The 14,920-nt window shown below is 44.0% G+C and overlaps 1 protein-coding gene across 4 annotated transcripts in view; it reads left to right on the forward strand.

The window, feature by feature from the left end:
• DYRK4 (dual specificity tyrosine phosphorylation regulated kinase 4) overlaps positions 1–14,920 on the forward strand; it is a 42,177-nt gene that overhangs the window by 17,863 nt on the left and 9,394 nt on the right. For all 4 annotated transcript variants that reach the window (XM_074325256.1, XM_074325257.1, XM_074325255.1 and 1 more), the window contains 7 exons: positions 343–481; positions 3,299–3,462; positions 5,997–6,133; positions 6,409–6,549; positions 8,457–8,595; positions 10,943–11,024; positions 13,472–13,644. In XM_074325256.1, coding sequence (XP_074181357.1) covers positions 343–481; positions 3,299–3,462; positions 5,997–6,133; positions 6,409–6,549; positions 8,457–8,595; positions 10,943–11,024; positions 13,472–13,644 — 975 coding nt within the window. The remainder of the gene's footprint in view (positions 1–342; positions 482–3,298; positions 3,463–5,996; positions 6,134–6,408; positions 6,550–8,456; positions 8,596–10,942; positions 11,025–13,471; positions 13,645–14,920) is intronic.

Here is a 14,920-nt window from a genome sequence, read left to right on the forward strand (position 1 = left end):
TAAGTATTTGTGTCCTTGGGCAAGTCATGATCCAGTTAGGAATTAGCCTTCTCAAGAGAAACAGGAAAATACTGTTCCCATCTTCTCCTGTAATAAGATGTCACTAGAATTGTCAAATGCATCCTGTAAGGTACATGGGTCTTACAGAGAATAATGAGAATCAGACAGATACTTTCTTTGAGATAAATATGAGAAAACCCACTGTCTCATAATTACCATTTCTCCCTGGAGAGGAAGGAGTAGAGTCTGGCTGGGTGTGGGTGTTCTTGGTCAGATAAATGGTTTAGGACACCCAGGAGAAGGCTAAGGAGTCCTTTATCGCAAGTCTCTTTCCCTGGACAGGAGAATCAAGTTCACAATCAGATGTCGACCTCTGAGCTCAAGACTTCAGAGATGCCTTTCCTTTCAAACACTAATACCCAAGATTCCAAGCCCAAGGAGAAAGCACCGAGGAAGCACAAGATGCCTCTGACAGCAAAAGGTATGCCTTCAGAGCCCCAGCAAGGTGTGGTGAGGGTGGTTAGAGATGGTCAGGTGTCAAGAGCTGAGCTGAGCTGAAGAGGGCTAAGGTGCCAGAGGCTGGAGGAGTCAATTAAGGCAACAAGCCAAAGTGAAAGCACCAGTCCAGCCTTTCATCACTTCCTATGATAGTATAAACAGGAAACTAACTAGGGGAAAGCACTGACTCCCCACTGTTCCATTTCCTGCCGTGGACTGGCACTAGACCAGGGTCAGATGTATCAGCACTCAGACTATCTCGCCATCTGGGAGCCCCTGTTGTCTTTTAGGGAGAAGGGGAGAAAGGGAGGGGGAAGGGCTAGGAGCGAAACAGTACTGAATACTGAATCAGAGTTGGGGAAAAAGTCTTGAAGTTTCTTTCCTCTTGATAAAGAGATCTTAGCAGAAGTACCAGAGGAGAACTCTGAATGGAGGCTCCTGGGTTAGGTGTGTAAGAGCGCATGGCCAGCCAGGGGAACCTGAGTCCTTGACTGCAGCTCTTCCAAGACGTCAGTGCCCTGGCCGTGCCCAGGCTGCTGTGGGGAGGGCAGCTTCCTCCGTGAGGCCTGCCAAGGTAAAACCTTCGTAACTGCCTATGGTCAGGCCTGGAAGATCACACATAGGTTTTGGCCAGGAGCCCAACTCCTCACAAGGCTCAGAGATTCATAACCTACTAGGGTTCAAAGGGAAAAAAAACAAAATCCACTGAGCATGTACCAGGTTCCAACACTATCTGATGCTTGGAGCTCTTCTCTCATAGCTTTGAAATTGGTTGTCCTTAATCTTAGGAACTGCCCACTAGGAGATCATTTCAGTTCTGAGCTAGTTCTGCCTTTACAGAGCTGTTGTCTGCCTCCTTGCTCTCAGGCCTTGGTTCTGTCTTCTGGGCAAAGAACCAGCCTTATTCAGCTCACACATAACAGCCCTTCACATATATGACACATGACTGCCCTTCATATATATGACTCTCCTTCATATATATGACACACAATCACTCTTCATATATATGACACATAACCGCCCTTCATATATATGACACATGACCACCCTTCATATATATGACACATGACTGCCCTTCACATATATGACACATGACCGCCCTTCATATATATGACACATGACCGCCCTTCATATGTATGACACGACTGCCCTTCATATATATGACACATGACCGCCCTTCACATATATGACACATGACCACCCTTCATATATATGACACATGACTGCCCTTCATATATATGACACGACTGCCCTTCATATATATGACACATGACCGCCCTTCATATATATGACACATGACTGCCCGTCACATATATGACACATGACTGCCCGTCATATATATGACACATGACCGCCCTTCACATATATGACACATGACTGCCCGTCATATATATGACACATGACCGCCCTTCATATATATGACACATGACCGCCCTTCATATATATGACACATGACCGCCCTTCACATATATGACACATGACCGCCCTTCACATATATGACACATGACCGCCCTTCACATATATGACACATGACCGCCCTTCATATATATGACACATGACCGCCCTTCATATATATGACACATGACCGCCCTTCATATATATGACACATGACCGCCCTTCATATATATGACACATGACCGCCCTTCACATATATGACACATGACCGCCCTTCATATATATGACACATGACCGCCCTTCACATATATGACACATGACCGCCCTTCACATATATGACACATGACCGCCCTTCACATATATGACACATGACTGCCCGTCATATATATGAAGTCACACACACAGGTCTTGTCCCCCATAAGTCTTTCTTTCCTCCTGGCAGTTCCTTCTCCAACTCTTCAGCATTTTGTCAAATAACATGGTGTCCGTTCTACTCCCCAATCTTGGTTTCCTTCCTCCCAGCACTCTGCAGTTTATCTAGCTCTCTCTTAAAGTTTGAATCCCACCCCACCCATCCCGAGAGCAAACCCCAGACCCCTGATGTGACCGGTCCAGTGTAGAGTAGAAAAGAGTGAACACACTTCCTTCCTTGGAGTTGGAGGGATGCACTGGCGCAGCTGGGAAAACCGCCTGGTCCTTGAGAGTCACGTTTGCCATCTGCTTGGCCCCTGAAGGCATTGTAGTTTGTAGACCCTCTCAGGATAGACTGTTTGTGTAGCCCGAGACCATATTAACTTGGGCAATTGCTTCCTTTTCTACATACCGTGTTTCCCCGAAAATAAGACCTAGCTGGACCATCAGCTCTAATGCGTGTTTTGTAGCAAAAATTAATATAAGACCCGGTTTTATTTTAATATAAGACCGGGTCTTATATAATATAATATAAGACCTGGTTTTATTTTAATATAAGACCCGGTCATACATAATGTAATATAATATAAGATTGGGTCTTACAATAATTTTTGCTCCAAAAGACGCATTAAAGCTGATGGTCCGGCTAGGTCTTACTTTTGGGGAAACACGGTACAATTGTTGACACTAAGTTTACTCCTGGATTTCTTACCCATGCTACTGCAACCCACAGCTCTTTGGATACTGACTTCTCCCTTTCCCTTCCTTTGGAATCAGTGCAACACCTGTACTGGGATCATACAACACCTTGACATTTATCTGTGCGACAGTTCCACCCTGTGAGACTCACGATACATCGTCCTTACTTAGTGAGCCATCTAGTTGAGGAAAGGGCTGACTGGCTCACGAACTTGAAGGGCTGCCATCACCTGCACCCTGGGCAGATCCCCAAGTTGCCTCAAGTTAACTGACAACTACAGTGTTTTTCACACAGAGGCCTTAAGGTTTTTTAAGAACCAGCTGTCTTCTTATGAGCAAAATGAAATCCTGGGCTATGCAGAGCTGTGGTTCCTGGGGCTCGAAGCTGAGAAGCTCCACATGGCTCCTGAGAAATTCAGCAAGACAAGTTTTGATGATGAACACGGCTCCTATATGAAGGTGATGGGAGAATAGGTCGTGAAAATGCTGGGTGTGGGGCTTGGGGACAAGAGATAGTCTGGAAAGGAAAAACGTATGGGGTATTTTATAGCATTTGGTGCTGATATGTCTGGGACCAGGCATACTGAAGGATTCTAGTAGGTGGTAACCCAAAGAAATGCCATGTTTAAAAACGGGAACACATGCAGTTAATATACAAACTATTCTGATAACAGAACACTGATTTTCTCCAAGAGCATTTGGGGTAACAGGTATCCTGGGTGAACTCTCAGAGGCTTCACAGCTTGGACCTCTTGGAAAAAGCCAGACTATGGAATAAGATGCAATCTCCCCAGCATTCCCTGTTTCTGTTTCCTCCGTAGAAGCCCATGAACAGACCTTTTTTCTATTTTATAATGAATATCATTTACCCCACAGGCGGGGGAAAAAAGCTTTTGCCACTATAGTCTCTGGTGTTTGACTTCCTTCATTTTTCCAAAAATGGATCCCAGTGGCCTCTTCTTTCCTTCTTCTGACTGTATCTCTGGGGCTTCCCAGGACAGGGTCTCTTCCCAGCCTGAAGATGAAATCTGGACAGTGGAAGGTGCCCCTTTCACTTCAGGAAGCAATTTCCACTTCTGAGAAAGTCCAGATGAGTGATGCTTGGCCCCCAGGCTGGTGGGGCTGGTGGGCATTTCCTCCTCTGGACATATTTTTTCCTAATTTGGTTAGGCTTAGGAGATAGTATTGGTCTTTGATGGCTTCACAGAAGAGGCAGATTATTTCAACAGCATTGAGGGCTGTGTTTCTGAAGCTACTGTGTGCAGAAATCACCTGGGGGTCTTGTTAAAAATGTAGATTCTTATCCAGCGGTCTAAGGTGGAGCCTGACTTTTTGCCTTTCTAAAAAGCTGCCAGGTGGTACCCATGCTGCTGGTCCTTGGACCCACTTTGAGAAGAAAGGATTTAGAGTTTCTGGCACACACCCTCTATCTAGAGCCCTAGTTCTCAACATTTTTTAGGTCAAGGATCCCTTTGGGAATCTGATAAAAGCTATAAATTCTCACCCCAGAAAAGACACCCATACTCAAAATTTCAGCAGGTGGGCAGGGAAGGGGGGGTTGTTAATGGGTCCTTGGTTAAGAATCATTAATATAAACCTTACCTCCAATTCAGCCAGCCATCCTCAAATCCCCCACCCCCAACCTGGGCCTAGGGTCTCTGGGAAATTTCCCAGGGATGTCACACTACCTTTAAGCTAATTCACTGGAACTCAGTTCTTCAGTCTCAAATCTTAGAAAGCTATGTTTTGGTTGGGGGGAAAGGATATGTGTGCTTCCTGTATGCTTGGAATCTCTAGCCTCACTACATCCAGTGCACACACAGATACACAATGTATATAGCAAATTCCTAAACAAGAAACACAACTACATTCTCACATTTATCCTGTCAGCAAATGTTCATTGAATACCTATTTGTTGAGAACCTATCATATGCTTGGGCATCTGCTAGACTCTGAAATATAAAGGGAACTATCAAAAATGAGTAGGACCTGGTCCTTGGGCTCAAGTAACCACAACCAGCGTTCAAGTTGACATGTGAGTGAGTAATTCTGACACCCCCAAACTGGTGGCATGTAGACGATATGCACAAATATCAGGGAAACACATGTGCCTTTACACCAACATTCGTTCCGCATACATTCTCATGACAGACCTCACAAGCAGAGTCCTCTACTTCCACATATCAGTCAAGTTGCACATGTTCATATTCATGGTCTTGATTCCTGCTATATGAACAGATCCCCACCACACAACCACAAACACGTCGTGAGGACCTGAACACAAACACCTCTCCCGAATTCAGGAGTGTAACGCTAGGAATCACAGATACTCTGAGCTCGAGGACCTTAGAGATAATCCTATCTAGAACCGTCAGTTACAGACGAGAGCACTACAGTTCAGAGTGGGTAAGTGGCTTGTCTGAAGCCACCCAGAAAAGTCTTTTTTTATTGGTAATTTCCTGTTGCTTGGGCTAAACACCTCCTCCCTAGTTTTCAGCACATGGAGAGACATGGATGATTCTGGCTCTTGGAAAACACTTCTTTTCTTAGTTGAAGAAAGGTCCAAGTTGTGTACTTCTAACTCCAAGATAGAACTAAATCTGGAAAAGTCAAAAGGAGAACCAGATCTGGCCAGGAAGAGGAAGAACAGACTTAAAGCCTTCTCTGATTGATAGAGACACTTGAGGGGTCAGAAACAGAACTTTCTCCAAACTGAAGCTGCTGCTCTTCCCGAAGAGTCTGCCATGTGGTTTGCACGGCCCGACATGGACAGAGCCAGTGGGACTTTCCTGGCACCACATGGCAGGCCTGGGATCCGGGCAACACCATGACCATTGTAGTAGCAATGAGAGGAGGTTGGGAGTTGCACCAGCACCTAGTGAAAGTTCTCCCCAAGAACGAGCCATGAACTGAGGATGAGTATCCAGGGGCCCCGGTGTCAGGGAAGCCGCAGGGCCATGGCCTGCTCCTCACCCTTTGCCTGGCTTCTGCAGGTCCTGCATGACCACATTGCCTACCGCTACGAGGTTCTGGAGATGATCGGGAAAGGGTCCTTTGGACAGGTGGCCAAGTGCTTGGATCACAAAAACAATGAGTTGGTGGCCTTGAAAATCATCAGGAACAAGAAGAGGTGTGGTGGATGGCATCGGCTGTACAGGAGGGACTGACAACCCTGGCCCCTTCGTAATGCCAACCCTTCCTGACTCTGCCTCTGCCTCTGTCTTTCCTCCTTCTCTATCTATCTGACTCCATGGGGGGGGGGGAGTGAAGAGGAAGCAAGACTATGGAGTGTTTAGTGCTCTCTGCCTTGTTGAGGTCAAGGGGAGGGGCTGATAAAATGGGCTGCTGCCGCAGCATGATATGACACCATGTCTTCTGTCCCTTCCTCACCCTCCAATCATTCAGATTTCACCTCCAGGCCCTGGTGGAGCTGAAGATCCTGGACGCTCTCAGAAGGAAGGACAAAGACAACACCTACAATGTGGTCCACATGAAGGACTTTTTCTACTTCCGCAATCACCTCTGCATCACCTTTGAACTCCTGGGGTCAGTTGCTCTTTCTTTTTAATTCATTTTCTTTTTAAAAGTTGGTTAAGGTAACAGAAAAATACTTTGAGGTCAGAACACTAGATATTTCTCTGGATGTGAACACTTAATGATTAGAATGTCCACTCAGTTCTCTAGAAAGCCCAGGAGTGAGGAAGCTGGGCCAAAAGCTGCCCATCTCACCCTATCCCTCAGTCATGCCTGTCACCTGCCAGCATACACAGCATGCCCAGGTTCTGGGTGCTAGACTGGGTGACATAACCCAAACAAGCTCTCTGCCCTCAAGAACAAAACTAAAATATTTTGAAAAATTTACTACCACGGTCATACTCACTGGCTTTACCTCCTGTGGCCGAGGTTGGAACCCAGGGGAGCAGGCAGCTGACTGCTCAGAGTGGGGAACGAGGTTTAATTTTGTGCAAATAAGGACAGGAACAGATTTTTTAGTAAGAAAACAGAACAGTGACTGAAATAGATTGGCACCTGATTCAATCGCCTGATTGAAGATTGGAGATGAAAGAGTGTGCTAATTGGGAAGAAATGCTAATTTGATTACTCTTCTCTCTGAGAAGACCACTTGATGCAATTTAAATAAAACCAGAAACCCAGAATGCATTTAGCAAGGGAGAATAATTAGAGGTGATCTCTCAGAGGCCCTGTGTTACTGGCTGCACTGAGCGGGTGGCTTGGTGTTCCCAGGACACCATCACTGATGGTGAAATTCTAGGAACTGGCTACATTTGTATATGTGCTGCTGAAGTGAGCACAGACCTGGCTGCATTTGAATAAGGAGTAAAGTTGGCACTGTCGTCACCATCTCTGATGATTACAAAATGTCTACTTCCCAATATGCAGAGGTGAATTATCTTCCTTGTGGCAAAATGGACCCCAGGTTGCCATTATTGGCCATTAATCAAGTGAACAGCTGGCATGTCGCTGTACCTAACAGAGCTCTGAGAGGTCAAGAGGAGCAGGTGTGTGGAGGGGGAAGCCAAAGCCCAGAGAGGTTGGGCAGTTTCCCAGAGACACACAGCTGGTCAGGATGAGGCCAGTGCCAAGTCTCATATCTCCACTGTGCCCCTCAAGAATGAATGGCTTCTAAATAAGGCAGCGTTAGGTAAAGCTTAGAGATAGAAGATTGGGAGAAATAAGGAAGATGCTGATGCAGAGTAGTTTCTGGGTCTGTGTCCTCTCCCTCCTCTCCTCATCTTACCGTTTGTACAGAGGTTATAAGCTGGCAGCCCACAAATAAGTTTTTCTTGTTAAAATGCTTTGGCATTAGTTTCCAACATTTGTAAGTCAGCGGGTTTCATGTAACGTGGCAGGTTTTTATACAATATTGCAGGCTTCTGCTTGTCTAGAAAATTTAGAATAACCTGGCAAAAGTGTGCCCTCTTCCTGCAAAGCGACAGATCGGGAACAAGCAGTCAGGCTTGCTATAGATAGGGCAGGATGTCTCTGGTTTGCCTCAGCCCCCATGTGCCCACTCTCTTGTTCCCTTACCTGTCAGGAACCTGTCATCTTTAGACAGCCTTATGAGGCTTGGGCCAGAGTGGCTGCTGGGTTGAGTGACTGGTGGGCTTTCTGGATCCCTCCCACGGGCCTGAAGAACTATGAATGTTTTAGAAGTTTGTTCTAACCTCTTAACACCCAGAGTGTAACCAAGTGGTTAAATGACCTTATCACTTAAGAAATGAGGGGACATCTAAGAGGCCAGCACAGTTGAGTGTCATCCTGGAGCCACCATGGATCCTGGGAAAGTTGAGTTTATAGGACAAGAAAGCCTGCCTGCTGGTCTGACGCTCGCCTGCTACCAGAGGGAGACCAGCTGGTGTGGGATTGTTTGCAGGTTCAAACTCAGCATTATACTTTTCGCACTGATACATGTCCCTTTCTCTCTTCCCCAGAATCAACTTGTATGAGTTAATGAAAAATAATAGGTTTCAAGGCTTCAGTCTGTCAATCATTCGGCGCTTCACCCTGTCTGTGTTGAAATGTTTGCAAATGCTCTATGTAGAGAAGATCATTCACTGCGATCTCAAGCCTGTGAGTACAACCTGTGTCCTGCCAGGGGCGCTGGTTCCCACCCCCAGAAGCTGTGTGTCCCATTCCACTGCCCAGTGGTAACTAAGCAGCATCGCAGCCAGGGCTCCAGGGTAGGAGCCAGTCAGCCGGAGGCTGTGTAAAGGAAGTGAGATGCCATGAAGACCCAGGAAGGGGTATTGAGACAAGGGAGAGCGATGTGGTGTCACCGAGGCACACAGGGACAGGAAGGTGTGCGGCTTTCCTATGGAAGGTGTAGTTTAGGGTGTGCAGAGCCCGGTGCCCTGCAGGGAGCTGGATCACTGCTGTACTACGTCCTCACTGTGTCCACTCTACTCTGCGTTGGTCCTAGGGGGCAACAAATCTCGGACTACTTCTACTCCAAATGGAGTGCCCTTTCCTCACGTCCTCCTGCTAGTCTACGGTCAGCTCTATCTTGGCACCGATTGCTTTCTGTAGGAATTGTTTCTTTATTGGTAACACCCCTGAACTGCAAGCACCCCAAAGATCTGCAACCGTGCCTTCTCACCATTTGATTCCCAGGACCCAATATCATACTGCACAACAGTAATGGTAGGCCACCGGTGCGTAAATGCTTGTTAGATGCAAGTGTGAGGAATACAGAGAGGGAGCTAGAGAAGAGGTATGTAAATGTGAAGATACAGGATCAGGGGCTGCTTCCCAAAACAACCTGACTCTCACAGATACGTAAATATCCCTTTTCCTCGTTCCTTTCTCCTCACACCCAAAATGGCTATTAAAACAAAACAAAACAAAACGAAAAAACTGTCACTCATTGGGTAAATTTGTGATGTTTTTACAATTAAAGATTGTTAAGATAGAGACGTTTCCTCAGGGCTGCCTGGTGGAGCCTTGTCAGGATGGTGGCATTGATTTATTCTCCGCCACATCCAACTTCCTAATCAGCTTTGCAGCTCCAAAAGGTCACAGTGACTAGTGTCTTTGGGCTTAGGAGACTCACTGTTACCCAGGAAACTCACAAGACACTTAGTAGCCAATATATCAGATAATAGATTCCTTGAGAAATAGCTCAGGTAGATTGGAATATATGTGCCCAACAGGGACGTCTACACTTCCCTATAACCAGGAGAATGTTTAATGAGTGTGGAGTCAAGAATTGGACTTATTCTTATGGACTTAATGGTTAGTATCAATGAGCTGTGATGGCCTGGTACATCCGTCACCTCTATAGATTGAGTTCTACCAATAGATGGGAAGGCCAGTCTCACCTAGTTAAGGAGCCTTTCCACTGGGCTAGAGACACACTAGAAAGTCTTGTCTTTTAAGAAAGACTTGCTGATCGTACTGTTTCAGTTAACGCAAATACTCTTTAGAAAAGGTACTGTGGACTAAATTTGTACTTTTTTAGTTTTGGTGTCAGAGGTTTTGGACCAGGCCTGCTATGCCATATCTAGAATGTTAAGGGAATTCGTAAAGCAATCAATTCACCTGATATTCACGATAATCAGTTCATCTTATATTCAGATCCTTGAAAACACGATTAGGACTAATCTTCCAGACCCAGGTACCACATTTGCCCGAAAATAAGACCTAGCTGGACCATCAGCTCTAATACGTCTTTTGGAGCAAAAATTAATATAAGACCCGGTATTATATTACATTATATTAATTATATTATATTAATTATATCATATCATATCATATCATAATTATATTATAAAGACCTGGTCTTCTATTATATTAAAATAAGACTGGGTCTTATATTAATTTTTGCTCCAAAAGATGCATTAGAGCTGATGGTCCAGCTAGGTCTTATTTTCAGGGAAACACAGTAATATACTCTCATCTTGGGAGGAGAGCCCAGGACCTCTGCCTCCTTCTCCATGACTACTGGAACTTCTGTTTTCATAGTTCCCCAAATTCAGTGTGAAAACCACAAATTCCAATCAAATCGTGGCCCTTTTTTTTGTTCTCTACTGTCATAGCAGTATGTTGGTGGGCGCTTATCACATATCACTGTCAGTGATATGTTTAAGGCCGTATGTAAGGAAGGCATAAGACAAGATGCCAAGGAGACAAAGTAAACCCACAATCTATATGGGAAAAGAGACAAAATATATGCAAAAAAAAAAAATATATATACTGCAAATCAGCAAATACTGGATCCAAATAAGAAGTACAGACCACAAGTCAAATGGGAAGTCAGAGGAGGGGAAGAAGAGTGGGATCTAGAGAAGATGTAGGTGGAGTCCTCCATGAGGTAGTTGAATTTTGGACTGGGTCATGGAGGATGGCAGACATTTAGGTCAATAGAGAGCCTAGCACAGCCTTATTAAAACGGATCGTATGTCCTCCTTCTTCTCTCTAGGAGAATATCGTGTTATACCAGAAGGGCCAGGTCTCTGTTAAAGTTATTGACTTCGGATCAAGCTGTTATGAACATCAGAAAGGTAGGCCCCATTCCTGTCTCTTTGTCTGAGTTTCCCTATTGTGATTTCTTTCCCTTGCTGAAACAAATCCTTCACACATGAGGTCACCTGGGTTCTAGGCTGGGCTCAGCCATAATAATTGCTCGTATAGATTTTGAACAAGGTGCTTCACTTCTGTGGGCCTAACTTTCCTCATCTGTCAATGAGACAGTTGGACTCAAATACTGCAAGGATCCTTTGCAGTTCTCATTTCTGTGGATTTGGAGCTACCCCAGAGCATTGGGTCCCAAATCTAATAAAACTACGTAGATCAGAATCACTTGTGGCCTCTGAAAAATTATAGCTTCCAGGGCCTCACCCCAAATAGATCAAATCTAAATTTCTGGGGGAGTACCCAGGAGTCTGCAGTTTAGAAAATATAGGTATTCTAAAGTTTGGGTTTCTCTACGTTTTTACTTTCTTCCAGCTAGAATCCATAAAGCAGACCTAGAGTACATTTGTACAACTTTTTCTGTATTTGATTTATTAGTCTCTTCTTTTGGCTTTTATCAAATTTGATGTTAATTAAGAGTATGTACCACTCAACAAACATTTATTGAGTATCTGCTGTGTGTCAGTCACTCTCCTGGGTACAGGAACAAGAGAAAAAAAAAGAACATTGCCTGTCCTCAGGTTGCTTACAGTCCAATGCCAGAGACGTAAAGATAAAAAGGTAGCACGACAGGTGCAGTCATCAGAGACATATACAGATTGTGTTAAGGGCATACAAAGGAGGGGCTTTGGGTGGCTTCATGGTGGCAGGGGTGTCAGAGGAAGCCTCCTGAGGTTGAAGAAATGACTACTAGGTGGATGTGTTTGAATATTCTGCAGCAGCACTTTTGAAGGCGTATGTCCTTTGTCATTTGTGTATGGATCCCATAAGAAATGCCGGCTGGAAAGCAGTATGCCTCTCACAAAGAACCCGTGTGCTTACTCTTCTCAGATAGGAAAGCTGTGTAACCTGTTAGTTACCTTTTATCGTGGCTGGCAGGATGCTCAAAACTGAATTTGTAATTATTTTATCCTTGGTTTCTGATAGCCATTTCCCCCTTTACATATTGTTTTTCTGACTCCTCTTTATCTTTAACTGTGAGATCGTATAGCGTATGAATACTAGATTCAAACTGCCTGGGTTTTCAAACCCCAGCTTTGCCACTTATGGATAAGTGACTTTTACAATCTGTATGCCTCAGTTTCCTCATTTAAAAATGGAGACAATAATGGTGGCTACTTCATAAGGTTGTTGTAAGAATTGGAAGAGTTCTTCTGGGTTAAGCACTTGGAATAGTGCCTGGTACATGTGAAGTATTATGTAAGTATTTGTTAAGTCCAGTTGTTGGAACTACCCTGTACGTATGTGCTTTGATCACAAATCCATTTGGGAAGCAGGCAAGATATAAAAGTCACTTTTATTAAATCTTCATTTTGTCTTTAATCACAAAATTATTACATCCTTACTATAACCAAGTCAAACAGCAGAGAAGGAATTACAGAATCCTGTCTCACCCCATCCAGGGAGACAATTAAACTGTCCCCTTTCCCTGACCTGTCTCCTCAGCTATAAAATCTAGGCTCCTTACGATACTATCTTCTATACAGCCTCATCTGCTGAGATTTCATTGAGCTTTTCTTTTTATACTTTACGTTATACAACACAAGCACATAATATATAGAACATACGTTTTTAAGCTACGCACTTTGTATGCTTCTTTTCCAGTCCTGATATGCTTCCTCTCTGCCAAATCACAATACTTGCAGAAGATGCCTACCTAAAATTAACCTGACAGTTTGGAAACTTAGCTTTATTTTAGTCTTATGTCTCTTCCCTCTTAAAGCTTAGCTGACTAAAATGTATTTCCCTAGAACAATGACTACTTTAGAGTTCTTTTTTAAATAATTGTTTTATTGTTCAATTACAGTTGACATACAATATTATATTAGTTTCAGGTGTACAACATAGTGATTAGGCATTTATATAACTTACCAAGTGATCACCCCAGTAAGTCTAGTACCCACCTGACACCATACATAGTTATTACCACATTATTGACTGTGTTCCCTGTGCTGTACTTTACATCCCCGTGACTATGTTGTAACTACCAGTTTAATCCCTTCACCTTTTTCACCCACTCCCACACAACACCCCTCCCAGCTGGCAACCATCAAAATGTTCTCGGTATCTATGAGCTCTTTGGCATAAAAGTGAGGATAATAACACCACCATGCTAATCGGGGTGCTGTGAGGATCTGATGAGATTAGGTAGTGACGTGACTCCCAGGTGCTGCTCAGCTGGACTTCTGGCTCCGCGTGAGGAGGTGTGGGGAGTCGTCATTATTATTCAACCTCATCCGAGATGACGGTACCCTGAAGAAGGATGCTCTGGAGAGAAGGTTTTGCCACGTGAGGTTTCTCTTCCTTTTCCTCTCAGTGTACAGCTACATCCAAAGCCGTTTCTACCGATCCCCAGAGGTGATTCTGGGCCGCCCTTACAGCATGGCCATCGACATGTGGAGCCTGGGCTGCATCATGGCGGAGTTGTACACGGGCTCCCCGCTGTTCCCCGGGGAGAACGAAGCGGAGCAGCTGGCCTGCATCATGGAGGTGAGCGCGGGCCTGGCCGCACCCGCAGGCCCGCACGCTGCAGGGCAACCAGCTTTCACTCTCCAAAGCAGCGTGTGTCAGACACTGCTCCGCAGGGGGCTGCGTACTTTTTGTTTGGGCGTGGATGTTCCCTAAGAGTGTTTTTGAAGTTATGGATCCCTTTGTACACTTTTAAGTTGACGTCTAACATTTTTATCATAAATAACTGCAAAAAATGTAATTATCAGCATGTTGTGAATAGTCACATTTTTAAATAAAACGATTATACCAGTTTTAAAAATATATTCAAAATAATCTAAAACCAGAGTGACATGACACCCATCAAAACCTACATATTGTTGTCATTAGTCATTCTTTATCTTAGCTTTCTGGGAAGAGTGTCTCCCAATAAAAAGGATTTACTAAGACTCATCATATGGTCATTTATTATACCTATTATTCTTTTTGTTTGTTTGTTTTTGTTTTCTGTTCAGATTTTATTTTAAATCTAATTCAAATTGTCAGTGCTACAAAAGGGTAGACAATATTTTTTTTGTCTTTTTTTAATTTTTATTAGTTTCAGGTGCACAAAACAAAGTAATAGACATTTATCATTTATATCCCTCACACAGTGACAACTCCCCTCTCCCCATCCACTACCCCTCTGACATCGCATAGAGCCAATACATTTCCACTGTCTCTATTCCTAATGCTGTACTCCGCTTCTTGTAAGTATATATATATATATATATATATATATATATATATATATATATATATATTTTGTAGTTGACATTCATTATTGTTCAGCTTCAGCTTCAGGTGTACAGTGCAGTGATCAGGCATCTACATCTTCCTTGAGGTGGTCTCCCTAATGAGACAAGTGTCCATCATCGGATACCCTACAAAATCTTTACAACATTAGTGATTATATTCCCCAAATTAACTTTCATAACCCCGTGGCAATCTTGTGGTTACTGACTGTTTTCTAATCCCCTCACCTTCCCCCTTATCCCCACCCCCCCTCCTATCTAGCAACCCTCAGGTTTTCCTCTATGTCTCCAAAACTGTCTCTGATTAGTTCATTCACTTATTCTTTTCTTTAGATTCCGCATATAAGTGAGATCATATGGTATTTGTCTTTCTCTGTCTGACTTATTTCACTTAACATAATGTTCTCTAGGTCCATCCATGTTTTTGCAAATGGTAGGATTTCTTTCTTCTTTATGGCTGCATAATACTCCATTGTATACATATACCACAGTTTCTTAATCCAGTCATCTACCGGTGGGCATTT

The sequence above is a fragment of the Rhinolophus sinicus genome, linkage group LG02 (assembly GCF_036562045.2).
Source record: "Rhinolophus sinicus isolate RSC01 linkage group LG02, ASM3656204v1, whole genome shotgun sequence".
Classification (NCBI taxonomy): domain Eukaryota; kingdom Metazoa; phylum Chordata; class Mammalia; order Chiroptera; family Rhinolophidae; genus Rhinolophus; species Rhinolophus sinicus.